Source organism: Salvelinus alpinus, chromosome 12 (assembly GCF_045679555.1).
Source record: "Salvelinus alpinus chromosome 12, SLU_Salpinus.1, whole genome shotgun sequence".
Lineage (NCBI taxonomy): Eukaryota > Metazoa > Chordata > Actinopteri > Salmoniformes > Salmonidae > Salvelinus > Salvelinus alpinus.
The window spans coordinates 21,544,472-21,559,702 of record NC_092097.1 but is presented as its reverse complement, the minus strand read 5'-3'; the positions used below and the strand labels follow the sequence as shown (position 1 = coordinate 21,559,702).

At 42.3% G+C, this 15,231-nt stretch overlaps 1 protein-coding gene across 8 annotated transcripts; it reads right to left on the bottom strand.

The window, feature by feature from the left end:
* Nucleotides 1-3,341: 3,341 nt before the first annotated feature.
* Nucleotides 3,342-14,257, bottom strand: LOC139535675 (6-phosphofructo-2-kinase/fructose-2,6-bisphosphatase 2-like). Of its 8 annotated transcripts, XM_071335350.1 has the most exons (17): nucleotides 14,123-14,257; nucleotides 13,338-13,490; nucleotides 12,487-12,612; nucleotides 12,033-12,129; nucleotides 9,318-9,384; nucleotides 9,145-9,219; nucleotides 8,896-8,952; nucleotides 8,610-8,734; nucleotides 7,594-7,801; nucleotides 7,123-7,269; nucleotides 6,793-6,897; nucleotides 6,568-6,697; nucleotides 6,421-6,483; nucleotides 6,205-6,269; nucleotides 5,536-5,691; nucleotides 4,871-4,893; nucleotides 3,342-4,211 (listed from the first exon to the last, which is right to left on the bottom strand). In XM_071335350.1, the coding sequence occupies exons 2-17, from the start codon at nucleotides 13,423-13,425 to the stop codon at nucleotides 4,145-4,147; spliced, it is 1,599 nt and encodes a 532-aa protein (XP_071191451.1). In that variant the 5' UTR covers nucleotides 13,426-13,490; nucleotides 14,123-14,257; the 3' UTR covers nucleotides 3,342-4,144. The 8 variants fall into 8 exon arrangements, 7 of the variants coding, with proteins under 7 accessions (XP_071191451.1, XP_071191452.1, XP_071191453.1 ...); XR_011667177.1 differs by lacking the exon at nucleotides 4,871-4,893 and having other exon boundaries at nucleotides 6,205-6,306; XM_071335351.1 differs by lacking the exon at nucleotides 4,871-4,893.
* Nucleotides 14,258-15,231: the final 974 nt, after the last annotated feature.

The following is a 15,231-nucleotide window of genomic DNA, read 5'->3' as shown; positions in this document are numbered from 1 at the left end:
AAAAACCCTTGAATTAGTAGGTGTGTCCAAACTTTTGACTGGTACTGTATATATACACAGTATATGATGGGATTAATAGACATTATAGACAGTATATGGATAGAATATGTAGTATATCTGAAGAATACGTAGAGTAGAATAGTATACAGCAATAGTTAAATAGGATAGGCCTCGACTAGAAATCTGAATATACAGTACATACAGTACATATGAAGTGGGTAAAACAGTATGTAAACATTACTAAAGTCACCAGTGTTCCATTATTAAAGTGTTCCATGACCTTGTTCATAGGGCAGCAGCCTCTAAGGTGCAGGGTTGAGTAACCGGGTGGTAGCTGGCTAGTGACGGTGACTAAAGTTCAGGGCAGGATACTGGGCGGAGGCCGGCTAGTGGTAACGATTTAACAGTGTGATGTCCTTGAGATAGAAGCTGTTTTTCAGTCTCTCGGTCCCAGCTTTGATCCATCCGTACTGATCTCGCCTTCTCAATGGTAGCGGGGTAAATTGGCTGTGGCTTGGGTGGCTGAGGCCCTTGATGATCTTCTTGGCCTTCCTGTGACACCAGGTGTTGTAGATGTCCTGGAGGGCAGGCAGTGTGCCCCCGGGGATGCGTTGGGCAGACCGCACCACCCTCTGGAGAGCCCTGCCGTTGCGGACAGTGCAGTTGCCATATCAGGCGGTGATACAGCCTGACAGGATGCCCTCAATGGTGGTTCTGTAGAAGCAAGTGAGGGTCTAGGGACCAAGCCAAATTTCTTCAGCCTCTTGAGGTTGATAAGACCCCGTTCCATTTCAGATTGTTAGTGATGTGTACGCCAAGGAACTTTTCATCTTCTCCACTGCGGCCCCATCGGGGGCGTGCTCTCTCTGTTGTCTCCTGAAGTCCACGATCAGCTCTTTAGATTTGTTGACATTGAGAACACACAGGCTGCGATTACACAGGCAGACCAATTCTGATATTTGTTCCACTAATTAGTCTTTTGAACAATCATATCAGATCTTTTCACTTTTTCAGAGCTGACCTGATTCGTCAAAAGACCAATTAGTGAGAAAAAAAAGTATTCACACAGTTTAACATTTCTAAAACGTGACAGGAATATCACTTCAAAGTCAGATACTTATTTCCATTGTGGAAATTGTGGATGGATCCAGCTATGATTCCAAGTCTCTTTTAAAAATAAATGTTAACTCTGTGACATAGACGCAGTGGCCAGTTTATTAGGTACACCCATCTAGTACCAGGTCGGACCCCCCTTCGCCTCCAGAAGAGCCTGAGTTTTTCAAGGAATAGAAACGTTGCACAATTAGTATCAAGGGACTTAACATGTGCCAGGAAAACATTCCACACACCATTGCCACCAGCCTGTACCATTGACACTGGGCAGGATGGGGCTATGGGCTCGTGCTGTTTAAGCCAAATCCTGACTCTGCCATCAGCATTACGCATCACGAACCAGGATTGGTCGGACCAGGCAATGTTTTTCCACTCCTCGATTGCGTGCCCACTGGAACCACTTCTTGTTTTTAGCTGATAGGACTGGTCATCATGGATTACAGGTAAAGCCGCACCGAGCTAAAGGCTAGAGCTGCCGCTTTCAAGGAGCGGGACACTAATCCAACGCTTATTAGAAGTCCCGCTATGACCGCAGACGAACCATCAAACAGGCAAAGTATCAATACAGGACTAAGATTGAATTCTACTACCCCGGCTCTGACGCTCGTTGGATGTGGCAGGGCTTGAACATTTTTACGGACTACAAAGGGAAACTCAGCCACGAGCTGCCCAGTGACGCGAGCCTACCAGACGAGCTAAATGCCTTTCATGCTAACTTCAAGGCAAGAAACAGTGAAGCATGCATGAGAGCACCAACTGTTCCGGACAACTGAGTGATCACGTTCTCCGTAGCCGATGTGAGCAAGACCTTTAAACAGGTCAACATTCACAAAACTGCGGGGCCAGACGGATTACCAGGACGTGTACTCAAAGCATGCGCGGACCAACTAGCAAGTGTCTTCAATGACACTTTCAATCTCTCCCTGACCGAGTCTGTAATACCTACATGTTTCAAACAGATGAACCATTCTGACCGGTTGCATCACGCCTGGTATGGCCACTGCACCGCATCTGACCGTAAGGCGCTACAGAGGGTAGTGCGTACCTCCCAGTACATCCTGGGGCCAAGCACATCCAGGACCTATAGACTAGGCGATGTCAGAGGAAGGCCCCCAAAAATTGTCAATGACTCCAGTCACCCAAGTCATACACTGTTCTCTCTGATACCGCACGGCAAGCGGTACCGTAGCGCCAAGTCTTGGCCTAAAAGTGTCCTTAACAGCTTCCACCCCAAGCCATAAGACTGCTGAACAATTAATCAAATAGCGACACAGACTATTTACATTTGTTATTACACTGCTGCTACTCGCTGTTTATTATATATGCATAGTCACTTTACAAATGACCTCAACTAACCTGTACCCCTGCACATTGACTCGGTACCGGTACTCCCTTTATATAGCCTCGTTATTGTTATGTAACTTTGTAACTTTTTAATTTTTGGACTTTAGTTTATTTATAAAATATTTTCTTAAGTCATTTTTTGAACTGCGTTGTTGGTTAAGGGCTTGTAAGTAAGCATTTAACGGAAAGGTGTGTTGTACTCGGCGCATGTGACAAATAAAACGTTATTTGATTTGCTGCAATAGCCCACCCGTGACATGGACCAACGAGTTGTGCGTTCCGAGATTCCGTTCTGCAAAGCACTGTTGTACTGAGACGTTATTTGTCTGTTTGCAGCCCGCTGTTAGCTTGCACGAATCTTGCCATTCTTCTTGGACCTCTCATCAAGCCATTTTCGCCCACAGGACTGCTGCTGACTGGATGTTTTTTGTTTGTCACAACATTCTCGGTAAACCCTAGACACTGTCGTGCGTGAAAAGCCCAGGAGGCCGTTTCTGAGATACTGGAACCGGGACACCTGGCACCGACACTCATACCACACTCAAAATCGCTTAGGTCACTAATTTTGACCATTCTAAAGTTCAATCGAACAGTAACTGTATGCCTCGATGCCTGTCTGCTTGCTTTATACAGCAAGCCACGTGACTCACTGTCTGTACAGTCTGCATGTCAAGTACATACATCTGTCAAATACAAATTACAGTGAAATATTAAAGCCTCATATAGTTAATATTCTGATAATGCATTTGAAGTGACATGACCTGAGTTGTGTGTGTAGTGCTTAATAGTTATCTTGAGCCATACAAAGAGTAGGGAATGAACTTGAAACCTGATACCTCCTTCCCCAAAACTCACACACAAAAAGGAGAGAACAATTACACCTGTTTTATATCTTCATTGACTCTTTAATACAATTACTGGAGAAACGTCTTAAATACAATTCAACAATGCTAAACTAGCTGATTGATGAAATGAAGTCCATATCAACAGGCAACATTTGGCATGTTAAAATTCACGCCACCGTGTATTGAATACAGTACATTCTTGACCAGAGCAGGCTATCCTTGGAAAACTATCAAATATATAGTCACACCTCTTGACATTTATTTGGAACCTTCATGTGTATGATTATACACATATTTATTATGCACAGAACAGATGAGTTTCCAGCAAGGCTTTCAGCATGCCCCAAAAGGCACAGGAAATAACTTGCAACCTTAATAAAATGTGACAACTTCAGTATACAATAATTCAATTTTTAAAGAGCACTGGACTAACTTCTAATCTAAAAGTATATATATATATATGTGCCTTCGGAAAGTATTCAGCCCACTAGATTTTTTCCACATTTTGTTACGTTACAGCCTTATTCTAAAATGAATTAAATCAATAAAAAAATCCTCAGCAGTCTACACACAATAACCCATAATGATAAAGCAAAAACAGGTTGAAACACCTTATTTACATAAGTATTCAGAGCTTTTGCTATGAGAATCGAAATTGAGCTCAGGTGCATCCTGTTTCCAATGATCATCCTTGAGATGTTTCTAAAACTGCTTTTTTTGTTACAGTATTCTACCAGTTGTTCCAGAGGTTTGGCATGCAGAGAAATGGAGGAGAGGATGATGAGCTTCAGGGTCACAGGGAGATACTGAGGCACCAGCTGAACATGAAGGTGACTTCGTAGTCACTCAGAAGCGGAAACAGCCACTAGTTTCTGGGCTGTCATAGTTGACTCCTTCACACAGGGAGTCCTTCAAACAGAACAGACATGACTCATATAATATTCCTGGTCTCTTTTCTATCACTGTCTTAACACGTTTCAGAGCAGTCTGATTAATCATTGTCTTAAAAAGAAAAGACAGGTCTTACATTACTACTAGTGTTTTGCTTCAGAAAAACCAATGCACAGAGATCTCTGCTAGGGAAAATGTTTCTCATGATACACCATCATCAATATACTACAAAGAGGGAACAAAATGATTAGTACTATCAGTAACTGAAAATTATGATACAGCATTCCATCATACTGTATGTCGATATTATTTAAAGGTGATACATAATCCATCGTTTGAGATTACGTCTCATGTGAATAAATGAAATTATAAACTGGGTAATTAGCACCCTGAATGCTGATTGGCTAAAAGCTGTGGTATATCAGACAATATACCATGCGCAAAATTACTTGTTTACTGTTATAATTATGTTGCTACCCAGTTTATAATAGCAATAAGGCACCTTTGGGGTTTGTGGTATATGGCCAATATATGGCTAAGGGATATATCCAGGCACTCTACGTTGCGTCGTACATAAGAACAGCCCTTAATCGTGGTATATTGGCCATATACCACACCCCCTTGGGCCCTATTGCTTAAACAGAAACTTTCTGCAGGAATATATCTAAAATACTCACAGAAAACAGCTTCCTATACGAGGCTGTAATGACAGACAGACAGGGACAAAAGGAAGAGACACAAATGGGGGGACTAGCTATAGTACTGAACTCACAACAAACCAAATTGAACCAACACACTTGCACCACAACAAGAAACTTTGAATATGCATCTCAAAACATCAACATGTCTATATTTACTGTCCTTGTGTGGTATTGAGCTCTGAAGCTAATTGTTGTACAGAGCATGCTTCTCCTAGGATCACCAGATGGATTTAACTGACTAATGTATAACACCTGCTTACTGGAAGACGTTTTAACTGTGTATCTTCTGGAATGGTTTTCAGAAGACGTAAATGAGTATAAGAGGTAAGTGGTGCAGTTTGTAAGGGATAGGAATAGTGCTATGCATATTCAAGCTGGAGACATACAGCCTATGAAGAAAAAGGGAGACCATGCAAGACAAACAGCTGATGTTGGGGGAGAGACAGACATAATATAAAGAGGAGAAGCCACCAACAAGACCACAACATGTCTGGATTATCAAGGGGATTTAAGGGTAAGGGGATGCTAAGGATAAAGAGGGATTGGCTTGGGGTGGGGTGGGGGTGGCAGGTGGGAAGAGGGAGGTGACCGAGTTGAATTAAGAGTGATTCATTAAGTGGGCGCCAATTTTTGACACTAACTTGGCTTTGCTGCAGCATCCCCTCTGGCATCTCGGGGAGCCAGGGCCGGTTGCCGGCACTGTAGAGCCTGGGCCGCTTGAACTGGTCGTGACTGGACAGGGGGGTATAACTATTCCGCCGGAGCAGCATGGGAGCTGGGTCCCTCGGGACATTATCCTGATTGGAGATGGGGAAACACCAGGTGCATTAAAGAAAAAGACCTGAGCACACCCAGCGTTACTGGGACAATTCCCCAAAATACAGCAATCGAACAATAGTTTTCCTTGACCAACCACCACAAAAAAATGTTTTTAAATGCTATTGGACAAGAAAAAGGTGATTCTGCAAAAAAAGACAATCTAAAAGCAACTTCAGAGGGCAAAGGTTATGGTGCAAAGGCTGTTGTCCTTTGCACCACACTGTGTTGTACACCCATCAATACAAGTCAGTTATTAAAGGGGACCAGAGCATTGGTGGTGGTGTTTGCAAGCAGGGAAATGTGATCAGTTATAGCTGCCTCCAAGTTAAATATAAAGTCACACTAACTACTCATTTAACCAGACATACTGTAGCTTGAGCTAGTTTGGTTAAAGAGGAAAAATAACCAAGAAAATGTTCAGTGAAGCATGTGATATGTGAGCAGAACAGAGCAGAGCCTTGCCACTGAGGATAACGTGCAATGTTACTCACAAGTGGTCGGTCGCGATGTGTGTTCACTGCCTTCACATTAAGATAAAACATTTCCACTTTACAGCCTGGGGAAAGTTGCAGAGAAATTGATGTGACCCGTTCCTAATTGCAATACAAACGACAAGTGGTGATAGAGGAACAGGAACTCAGATGTGAACATGCATAAAATAATTGTCAGAACAATTTGTTCAGCATTTAATGAACACAAAGACTTACCATATGCAACAGGAGTGAGTTTGAGCACTGTGTGCAGTGGACATTTCAGGTAGGGCAGGTCATCTATGAAAGACAAAATAAAGTGTCATTACCTCTGGTGTTTGTGAAACTGTCAGTAAAAGTACTGTGCGGTGTGTGCTCACCCACCTGCACTCTTATCCAGGAAGTAGGCCAGCAGGCAGCGCATGACAGCCTGGTGACAGATAACCAGCACGTTGCCCTGTCTCTCTAGCTCCATGATGACAGGCTCTAACCGCTGCACCAGGTCCTGGTAGGACTACAGGGAGGGAGAGGGGACACACTGAGCCTTAGTGATCCCTCACCCTGCCAAGAACAGGGCCTCAGAAAAGTGGTAAGAGGGTAGGACTTTACCTCTCCCCCTGGGTAGCGGTAGTGGTACTTGTCCTGGTCCCTCAGGGCAAACTCTTCTGGGAAGGATTTCTGGATCATATCATAGGTCATCTCCTCACACACACCCTAACAGACAGGAAAGAGAAAACTCTGGAAAATTTGCCTTGTCAGTTGAGTTGACAAGTAATGATAAATCATTAATTATTATACAAACAAGGAATATTACAAGTCCTTTATCACAGAACAAGTTCATTTTCATCACAAAAGGTGTCTACCTAAATTAAACCCTCATGGTATTAATTATGTTAGACCAGTGATAAGTGAGAGATCAGAGGTGAAGTCAATACTGACAGCATCGATCTCATTGAGGATCTTCCACTGTTCGTAGGGCACAATCAGCTCCTCAGCAGTCTGGATGGTGCGTCTCAGCTGGCTAGTCCATACCTTTAAGTCAGACAGTTTGTGCTCCTCAATGAAGCTGTGCAAGGCATGAGCAAACTGGACCAGAGGGGGCAAAGGAGAAAGATACCGTAAAACTAGTGAAGAGATTAGTTTCAATAACAAGCCCATCCATCAGGGTACTTTTTACTGTATATAGTCGTAAACAGGCTATTAACTATTTAAGAGTATATAATTACATGATCAGATTACCAGTGTTTACTCAAATTCAAAGTACAGGAGCTTTAATTAGTATTTTCCATTAGCTGCAACTAAATCGAAATAGAAACTGGTAGTGTCCACTGACTCAAATACAGGGGTCAGTGTCATGCTGACTGTGTTCTCTAGAGTGGGCCTAACCGTTATGGCAGACAGGACACATACCTGTTTTCCTCCTGGGGAGAGCTCCGAGTCACCTCCGATACGGCCCTCCATGTTGTGATTGCTCTCTCCATGCCGGCACAGGTAGAGGGAGTGAGAGTGCACTTGGATGTTCATGAGGTAGTACACTATCTTACTCTGGATGTAGTCCTGCACCCGGTTCACCAGGAAGCGCCGGCCCACATTCTCCACCTTGATGAAGGATAGGTCCCTACGGGATACACAGTAACACAATTGTCTGTATTCTGTCTCCACCTGGCGGCTTACATCTGAACTGTTGCAGCAAATTTACAGGAATTCTGGAGAATTACTGTTAATGCCTACTAAGTATAACAACAAATGATCCGTATGAACAGTTATTGCCTCTAATTGAGGCAAGCGGTTGCTTAGGGGCCCGGCCACTAGGGGGCCCGGACTAAAAAAAATAAAACAACTCAGTTGGGGTTTCAACTGAGAGAAAGAATAGTAGAAAAACACCAGGTGCAATTTCTAAAATTGGTAATCCATCAGCAGTTTCTCTCTTATGTCACTCAGCCATGTCAGCTATCAATTTTTGAATTTGTAGTTAGTCTAGACAGCCATCTAAACTTGCAGTAATCATGGCCGAATACCACACAGGGCACGTGTCCAGGTGCCCTGACCTCCAGGGGGAACTCATTGATTTTGTTAGTCATTCCCACTCAGATATCATATTAACATGGCATAAGTCATGGCAAAATGTGTAGAATTGCAGGGTATTAGCTTTAAAACTGCACTGTTTTTCTCTCTGCCCCATGAAAAAAAAAGAAAAGTATAATTAGATGAAATGTGTTACACAATTGCAAACATTTCTCTCCACCAAAGGCAAAATGGGTAGAATTATAGTACATTTATCTATCCACCATCAAGAGGGGGAGCCACTATATTTTGTTGCCACGAGGTGGGGCGCCCCCAACCAAAAAATGCTACGGAGCCCACCTGGCAAACTCCTATTCAAATGCAAAACACTGAGATAAACAATATGCTTTGGTCATTCTTACTTGTCATAATCATCGGGATCCAAAGGTTGGTATGTAACCTTATAGCACTCTATGCGTTTGAGAAAGTCATCCATCACTCTCTCTCTGTGCCTCTCTGGGTAGTCTGGACTGGATACCTTCACCTCCTGTATAGAGATATAACACATTAGAATGTGGGCAAAGAAACAATGAGAGTCGTCAGTCAGATAGCAGAGATATAGTCAGTGTATAAATAGGTTATACTTTTGACCGTGGCCTGGGGTCATAGTAAAGCATTACAATCCCACATGGCGACATCGGAACATACCAGAATATTAGCAGCAATGACTTCTGGGTCGTCACACACTGACTCCACAAAGAACACCTGTTGGAAAGAAAATAGCTCAGACTACAACAATATACTGCCTCACCACAGGGATGGATGCAGAGTCCCATGACCACACACTATCAGATTCATCTCAATATTAAATGGCTGTCCATAATACAGAGTAATGTTATATGGAGATACAATTCAAACACAAAAATATATTTGGCAATTTAGCACATTGCATGTTACCTTGAATGCATTCTCTTTCCCAAAATCAAGAATGAGGTCTCTCCTCTCCCTTGTTGTGTTTGTTGCATCAAATACCTAATCAAAGCAAAGCAAACATCACAAAACTGGTGGACTGGTGTCAAATATATCGAGTAGACAAAAAAAGAACCAAAATGAGAGAGTAAATGCCGTACAGCGATTTGTCCACCTTCTTCAGTTAGATATCCCTTCACATCCTCCAGGGCTACCAGGGCACACTGTCTGTGGGAGAGGAGAGGGAAATACAGTTACAGTTGCCTGCAGCAAAAAGGGCTCAAAAGTGGGTCTGCAGCAAAGGGGGCAGGTATGCAATCCAAACTACTATACTTTTTTTTATTTAGATACTTTATCTTAACGGCCCCTGTACCATTTATTTGCTAATTTCGTGTTTGATTGTAAGGGAAGCGGGCCAGAAGACCAGAGTGATCTACTGTATGCCTATCTTTCTTCTGTACCGACACCTGAATAGTAACACTGACAGAACAGTGACGGAACATACCGATTCAACATTTTGAAAGGCTCATACGAGCAGAAGAGTGACAGCAGCAGCAGTATATTTAGATCAGCATTCTGTGATGTCAAGAACAGTAAAGCTGTTTACAGGTCCATAAAGGGCAATTCTCTACACAGACTACTACATTCACTTTCTGAGCCTATTTGGATGCATGTCTCATTCAGTGATTATACTGGATACAGTTTTGGGCTTGCTTAGAAAATGTTCAGCTAGTTGGAAAATAGTAATCCATCACAAATTACTATGAAAAACGAAGCAAATTTCATTTTGAATCCGGCAGCTGGTGTGTGTGTGTGTGTGTGTGTGTGTGTGTGTGTGTGTGTGTGGTGTGTGTGTGTGTACAGACCCTCAGATCCTGTGTATATACACACACACACACACACACACACACACACACACACACACACACACACACACACACACACACACACACACACACACACACACACACACACAGTGCATTCGGAAAGTGCATTCGGAAAGTATTCAGACCCCTTGACTTTTCCCACATTTTGTTACAGCCTTATTCTAAAATTGATTAAATAGTTTTTCCCCCCCTCATGGATCTACACACAATACCCCATAATGACAAAGCAAAAAACAGGTTTTTAGAAATGTTTGAAAATGTATAATAAAAAATAAAATAAAAACATCACAATTACTCAGTACTTTGTTGAAGGACCTTTGGCAGCGATTACAGCCTCAAATCTTCTTGGGTATGACGCTACAAGCTTGGCACAGCTGTATTTGGGGAGTTTCTCCCATTCTTCTTTGCAGATCCTCTCAAGCTCTGTCAGGTTGGATGGGGAGCGTTGCTGCACAGCTATTTTCAGGTCTGTCCAGAGGTGTTTCGATCGTGTACAAGTGCTCTGCTGGGCCACTCAAGGACAATGAGACTTGTCCCGAAGCCAGTCCTGCGTTGTCTTGGCTGTGTGTTTAGCATCATTGTCCTGTTAGAAGGTGAACCTTCGCCCCAGTCTGAGGTCCTGAGTCCTCTGGAGAAGGTTTTCAAGGATCTCTCTGTGCTTTGCGCCGTTCATCTTTCCCTCAATCATGACTAGTCTCACAGTCCCTGCCACTGAAAAACATCCCGACAGCATGATGCTGCCACCACCATGCTTCACTATAGGGATGGTGCCTGGTTTCCTCCACATTGGCATTCAGGCCAAAGAGTTCAATCTTGGTTTTATCAGACCAGAGAATATTTTTTCTCATGGTCTGAGAGTCCTTTAGGTGCCTTTTGGCAAACTCCAAGCGGGCTGTCATGTGATTGGTGGATTGGTGGAGTGCTGCAGAGATGGTTGTCCTTCTGGAAGGTTCTTCCATCTCCACAGAAGAACTCTGGAGCTCTGTCAGAGTGACCATCGGTTTCTTGGTCACCTCCCTGACCAAGGCCCTTCTCCCCCGATTGCTCAGTTTGGCCTGGTGGCCAGCCAGCTCTAGGAAGAGTCTTGGTGGTTCCAAACTTCTTCCATTTAAGAATGATGGAGGCCACTGTGTTCTTGGGGACCTTCAATGCTGCATAATGTTTTTGGTACCCTTCCCTGGATCTGTGCCTATACACAATCCTGTCTCTGAGCTCTACGGACAATTCCTACGACCTCATGGCTTGGTTTTTGCTTTGACATGCACTGTCAACTGTGGGACCTTATATAGACAGGTGTGTGCCTTTCCAAATCATGTCCAATCAATTGAATTTACCACAGGTGGACTCCAATCAAGTTGTAGAAACATCTCAAGAATAATCAATGGAAAAAGGATGCATCTGAGCTCAATTTCAAGTCTCATAGCAAAGGGTCTGGATACTTAAGTAAATAAGGTATTTCTGTTTTTATTTGTAATACATTTGCAAAAAAATCTAAAAACCTGTTTTTGTTTTGTTTTTATGGGGTATTGGATGTAGATTGAATAATTTTTTTTCCTCATCAATCAATTTTAAAATAAGGCTGTAATGTAACAAAATGTGGAAAAAAGGAAGGGGTCTGAATACTTTCTGAGTACACTGTATTCTGTTAATAGAATATGAGTATTTTGTACACTGAATAACTGCTTGCACAGCAGACAGTGTGTTGATTCAGAAACTCATTAGCCATTGATGCAGCAGCCAACCCTGCAAAGTAAATCTGTGAAATGAAGCATGAGAGAACCTGGTGTACTGCTGGAGTAATGAGATTGACTCAGATCTGACCATGATGATGGAGACACAATACTTGATTAATGATTTTTTTCCTAACATTTTACCATTTATACAAAACTTTGGCTCTCATATGTGAACTGAAGTGTGCAAAGCAGTTGTGACTGCTTTTTCAGTATGACTCATGCATATCACTGCATGAATAAAACAAATGTAACTTACTTCCTTATTTCCATGGCTTCCTTGTTGTCGTGCCTGAAGAAGTCGTAGGACTTGTAAGCTTTGACGGCCTCTCGGCGGTAGACACCCAAGTTAAACACTACAAAACGAACAAAATGGCATCAACAATAGAGTTATGACTAGCTTTTATCAGTGTCTACATGGTCTACTATCTCCTATCATAGAAATGGGACTGGTTTAAAGTAGGATCCTATTCAACATGGGGCGTCTCAGTTCTCAGGAGCTTTAAAACTTGACAGTTACCTAATTAATGAAAGTACCTTACTTTGTAGGCCACAATACACTTGTGATTTAAAGTTGAGTCGTGTGCTTATTTAAAGATCTCTCAAAAACCAGAGTGTTAATAGTCAATAGTCTGTCATAATGGAAGACTTAAACGGACATGTCTAATGTCTTCAAATGTAAAGTTGGAGAGAGGTTGTCTTTCCCCACTCACCTTTGGTTGGCACCCCTATCCAGTTGAGGTATCGTGTCAGTTTCTTAGACATGTAGGTCTTTCCCCTGGCAGGTAGGCCAATCATTACAATCACTGTGGGAGAGTTTGTCATGTAGGATGCCCATGCTGAACAAAAAGACAGACAGACATACATACTATAGTGCATTCACATTGGACTAAATCAGATACTACTGTATACTGTCTATACAGTATACCTACAAATGATACACATCCCTGACAATGAAATGAGATACAGTAGATAAGGCAAAACAATTGAACTATCAAAGTTGTTGGTTGGTGTGATCAAACATCACTGGATTCATTTCTTGTCCTTGATTTCCCATGTACTGTATACTCAGATGAAAAGGGACAGATCAAAGTGCACTGGCAAGCCATAGTTTGCTATTCTCATATCAATTACGGACACAACAGGACTGCATATAGGCTGAATACTGTTCAGAATATGGGCTAATTATAATCATATTTCAATATAATATGCATTATACAAATATGATGTGGAAAGAGAATGAATCATTTGCCCAAAATATGCCCAAAGGAATCATTTTCAGAGAAGACTATTCTCTCACAATATTATTGATGCACTTGTATTTCTTTTAAACTAATTTGCTTGAGAATGTGTGCATCAGCTATATGTGTTGCATGTCAGGCATAGGGACATCTTTCAGAGATAAAGCCAAACCATCACCTGCAGACTCATTCTGTGCCAGTCAAAACAACCTGAGGCAATCACGCAGACTGCAGAGGAATTGATGCCGTCCTGCTCATGACCCTGCCTGTGCACAGCTCTCCTGCATTGAAGAGTTTTCTCTGGGAGACTCATCAGTACTTACAGCATTTCTTCTCATTAATTCTGAGCTCTGTTTTCTTGGCTTCAACAGAGTTGGCCAAGCCAGTCTTTCTCTGAATGGTTGCTGACATGGTGAAGTTGTGTCCTTGTTGAGCCAGGTTTCCAAAGGCTCTAGAAGAGCATCACCCCAGACAATCTGAAACAGAAGGTTGATTTATTGTAGCAGTAGGTCTAGGCCTAGTAACTGAGTATTTTAGTATTTCATTTCTTAGTAACTCATAACATTTTCATGTCTATTCCCTGAATAAGAATTACTAATTTACTCACTATCTGAACAATATTCAATTAAAGTAAAGTTGATGTACTGGTATAAAATGTAAAAGCACTTCAAAATTGGCAATACATTAAGTAATATGAGTTTGATATGAACTTTCAAATAAATGACAAAGTAATGGTATACGACTTGACATATTGCTGTAATATAGGCTACTTTTATATTCTGTCCACAGCCTTCAAGAACATAGTAACACAGCAAAGTGAGGGAGACTAACATCTGATCTTCACAGTCACTGCACTGTATGTAGCCTACTGCGCGACCATATCTGAGGCTATCATCAAAAATAGCGCACGCATTAAAAACGGACATCGCTAAATGATGCTAAAGGAAGCCATTTACCGCAGTACGCTATGCAATATTATTAAGCGACGACACTACTGTAGTGCAATGGTAGTCTCGGGCCGGGGTCTTAAAATGTCTGTCTGGAATACTGATAATAGGCTTATTGGTTGTTTCGCACACATACACTCACCAAAGCTATTGCAATTTACCTGCAATATGCGAGACGATGAGGCAATTAGAACTGAAAAGGTTAATCTGACGACGGATACGCGATCTTTTGCTCTACGATGTTTCTGTCCCACTACAGCCTGCGTTGCGACTGTCTGGTCGGGGTCGACGCTGTCCTTCGTATGTTGGTGACGCGGACCCGGTTGATGCCCTTCCACTAATTACCACAGCCACACGGTCCAAATATATTGTAATTCATGAAAACAAAAATTCGCTTTTTGGTCTTAATTTAAAGATAGGGTTAGGCAAAAGACTAGAAGTGTCGTTAACATTAGGTTTCAAATCACAATTTAAAATACATTGTAGAAATAGGCGGGGTTTATGACTTTGTGGCTGTGGTAACTATTGACTACACCTTCCAAACCAGAAAAGCATGAGGTGTGTCTGAGTCACAATTTCCTTACCGTAATCTTCATAATATACAGACTTCTGAAGCGCATAGGCAGTAAAAATCGGATTATATGCATTGACCAGACAGCAGTAATAATACAATCATCAGCCTATTGAAGGTCTTTATCAAACTATACTATTTGTGCATTTGCTTAGCAGAACATGGGATGCTCGAGGGTGGAGTTCCTGCAGGAACAGTGGAGGCTCCTCAGAGGAGGAAGGGGAGGACCATCCTCCTCAGTGAATTTCATAAAAATGGTAAAACATTAAAACATTTAGATAAAAGTTAGATAACACCATACTAAACATATTCATGTCACCAGATAAATGATTAAAACACACTGTTTTGCAATGAAGGTCTACAGTAGACTCAACAGCACTCTTGGGTAGCACCATGGTGTAGCCGGGGGACAGCTAGCTTCCGTCCTCTTCTTGGTACATTGGCTTCAATACAAAACCTAGTAGGCTCTTGGTTCTCACCCCCTTCCATAGACTTACACAGTAATTATGACAGGTTCCGGAGGACATCCTCCAACCGATCAGAGCTCTTGCAGCATGAACTGACATGTTGTCCACCCAATCAAAGGATCAGAGAATGAATCTAGTACTGAGCGCATAAGCTACAGCTAGCTAGCCCTGCAGTGCATAAAATGTGGTGAGTAGTTGACTCAAAGAGAGAGAAAGACAATAATTAAACAGT

Bases quoted from the DNA above. Each gene is read 5' to 3' on its own strand.
- LOC139535675 (XM_071335346.1), bottom strand. From the start codon at position 13,425: ATGTCAGCAACCATTCAGAGAAAGACTGGCTTGGCCAACTCTGTTGAA. The intron at 6,698-6,792 runs GTAAAGTCCTAC...CCCTCCCTGTAG, and splicing joins ACCGCTACCCAGGGGGAGAG to TCCTACCAGGACCTGGTGCA. The intron at 5,692-6,204 runs GTGAGTAACATT...ATCTCCAATCAG, and splicing joins CACATCGCGACCGACCACTT to GATAATGTCCCGAGGGACCC.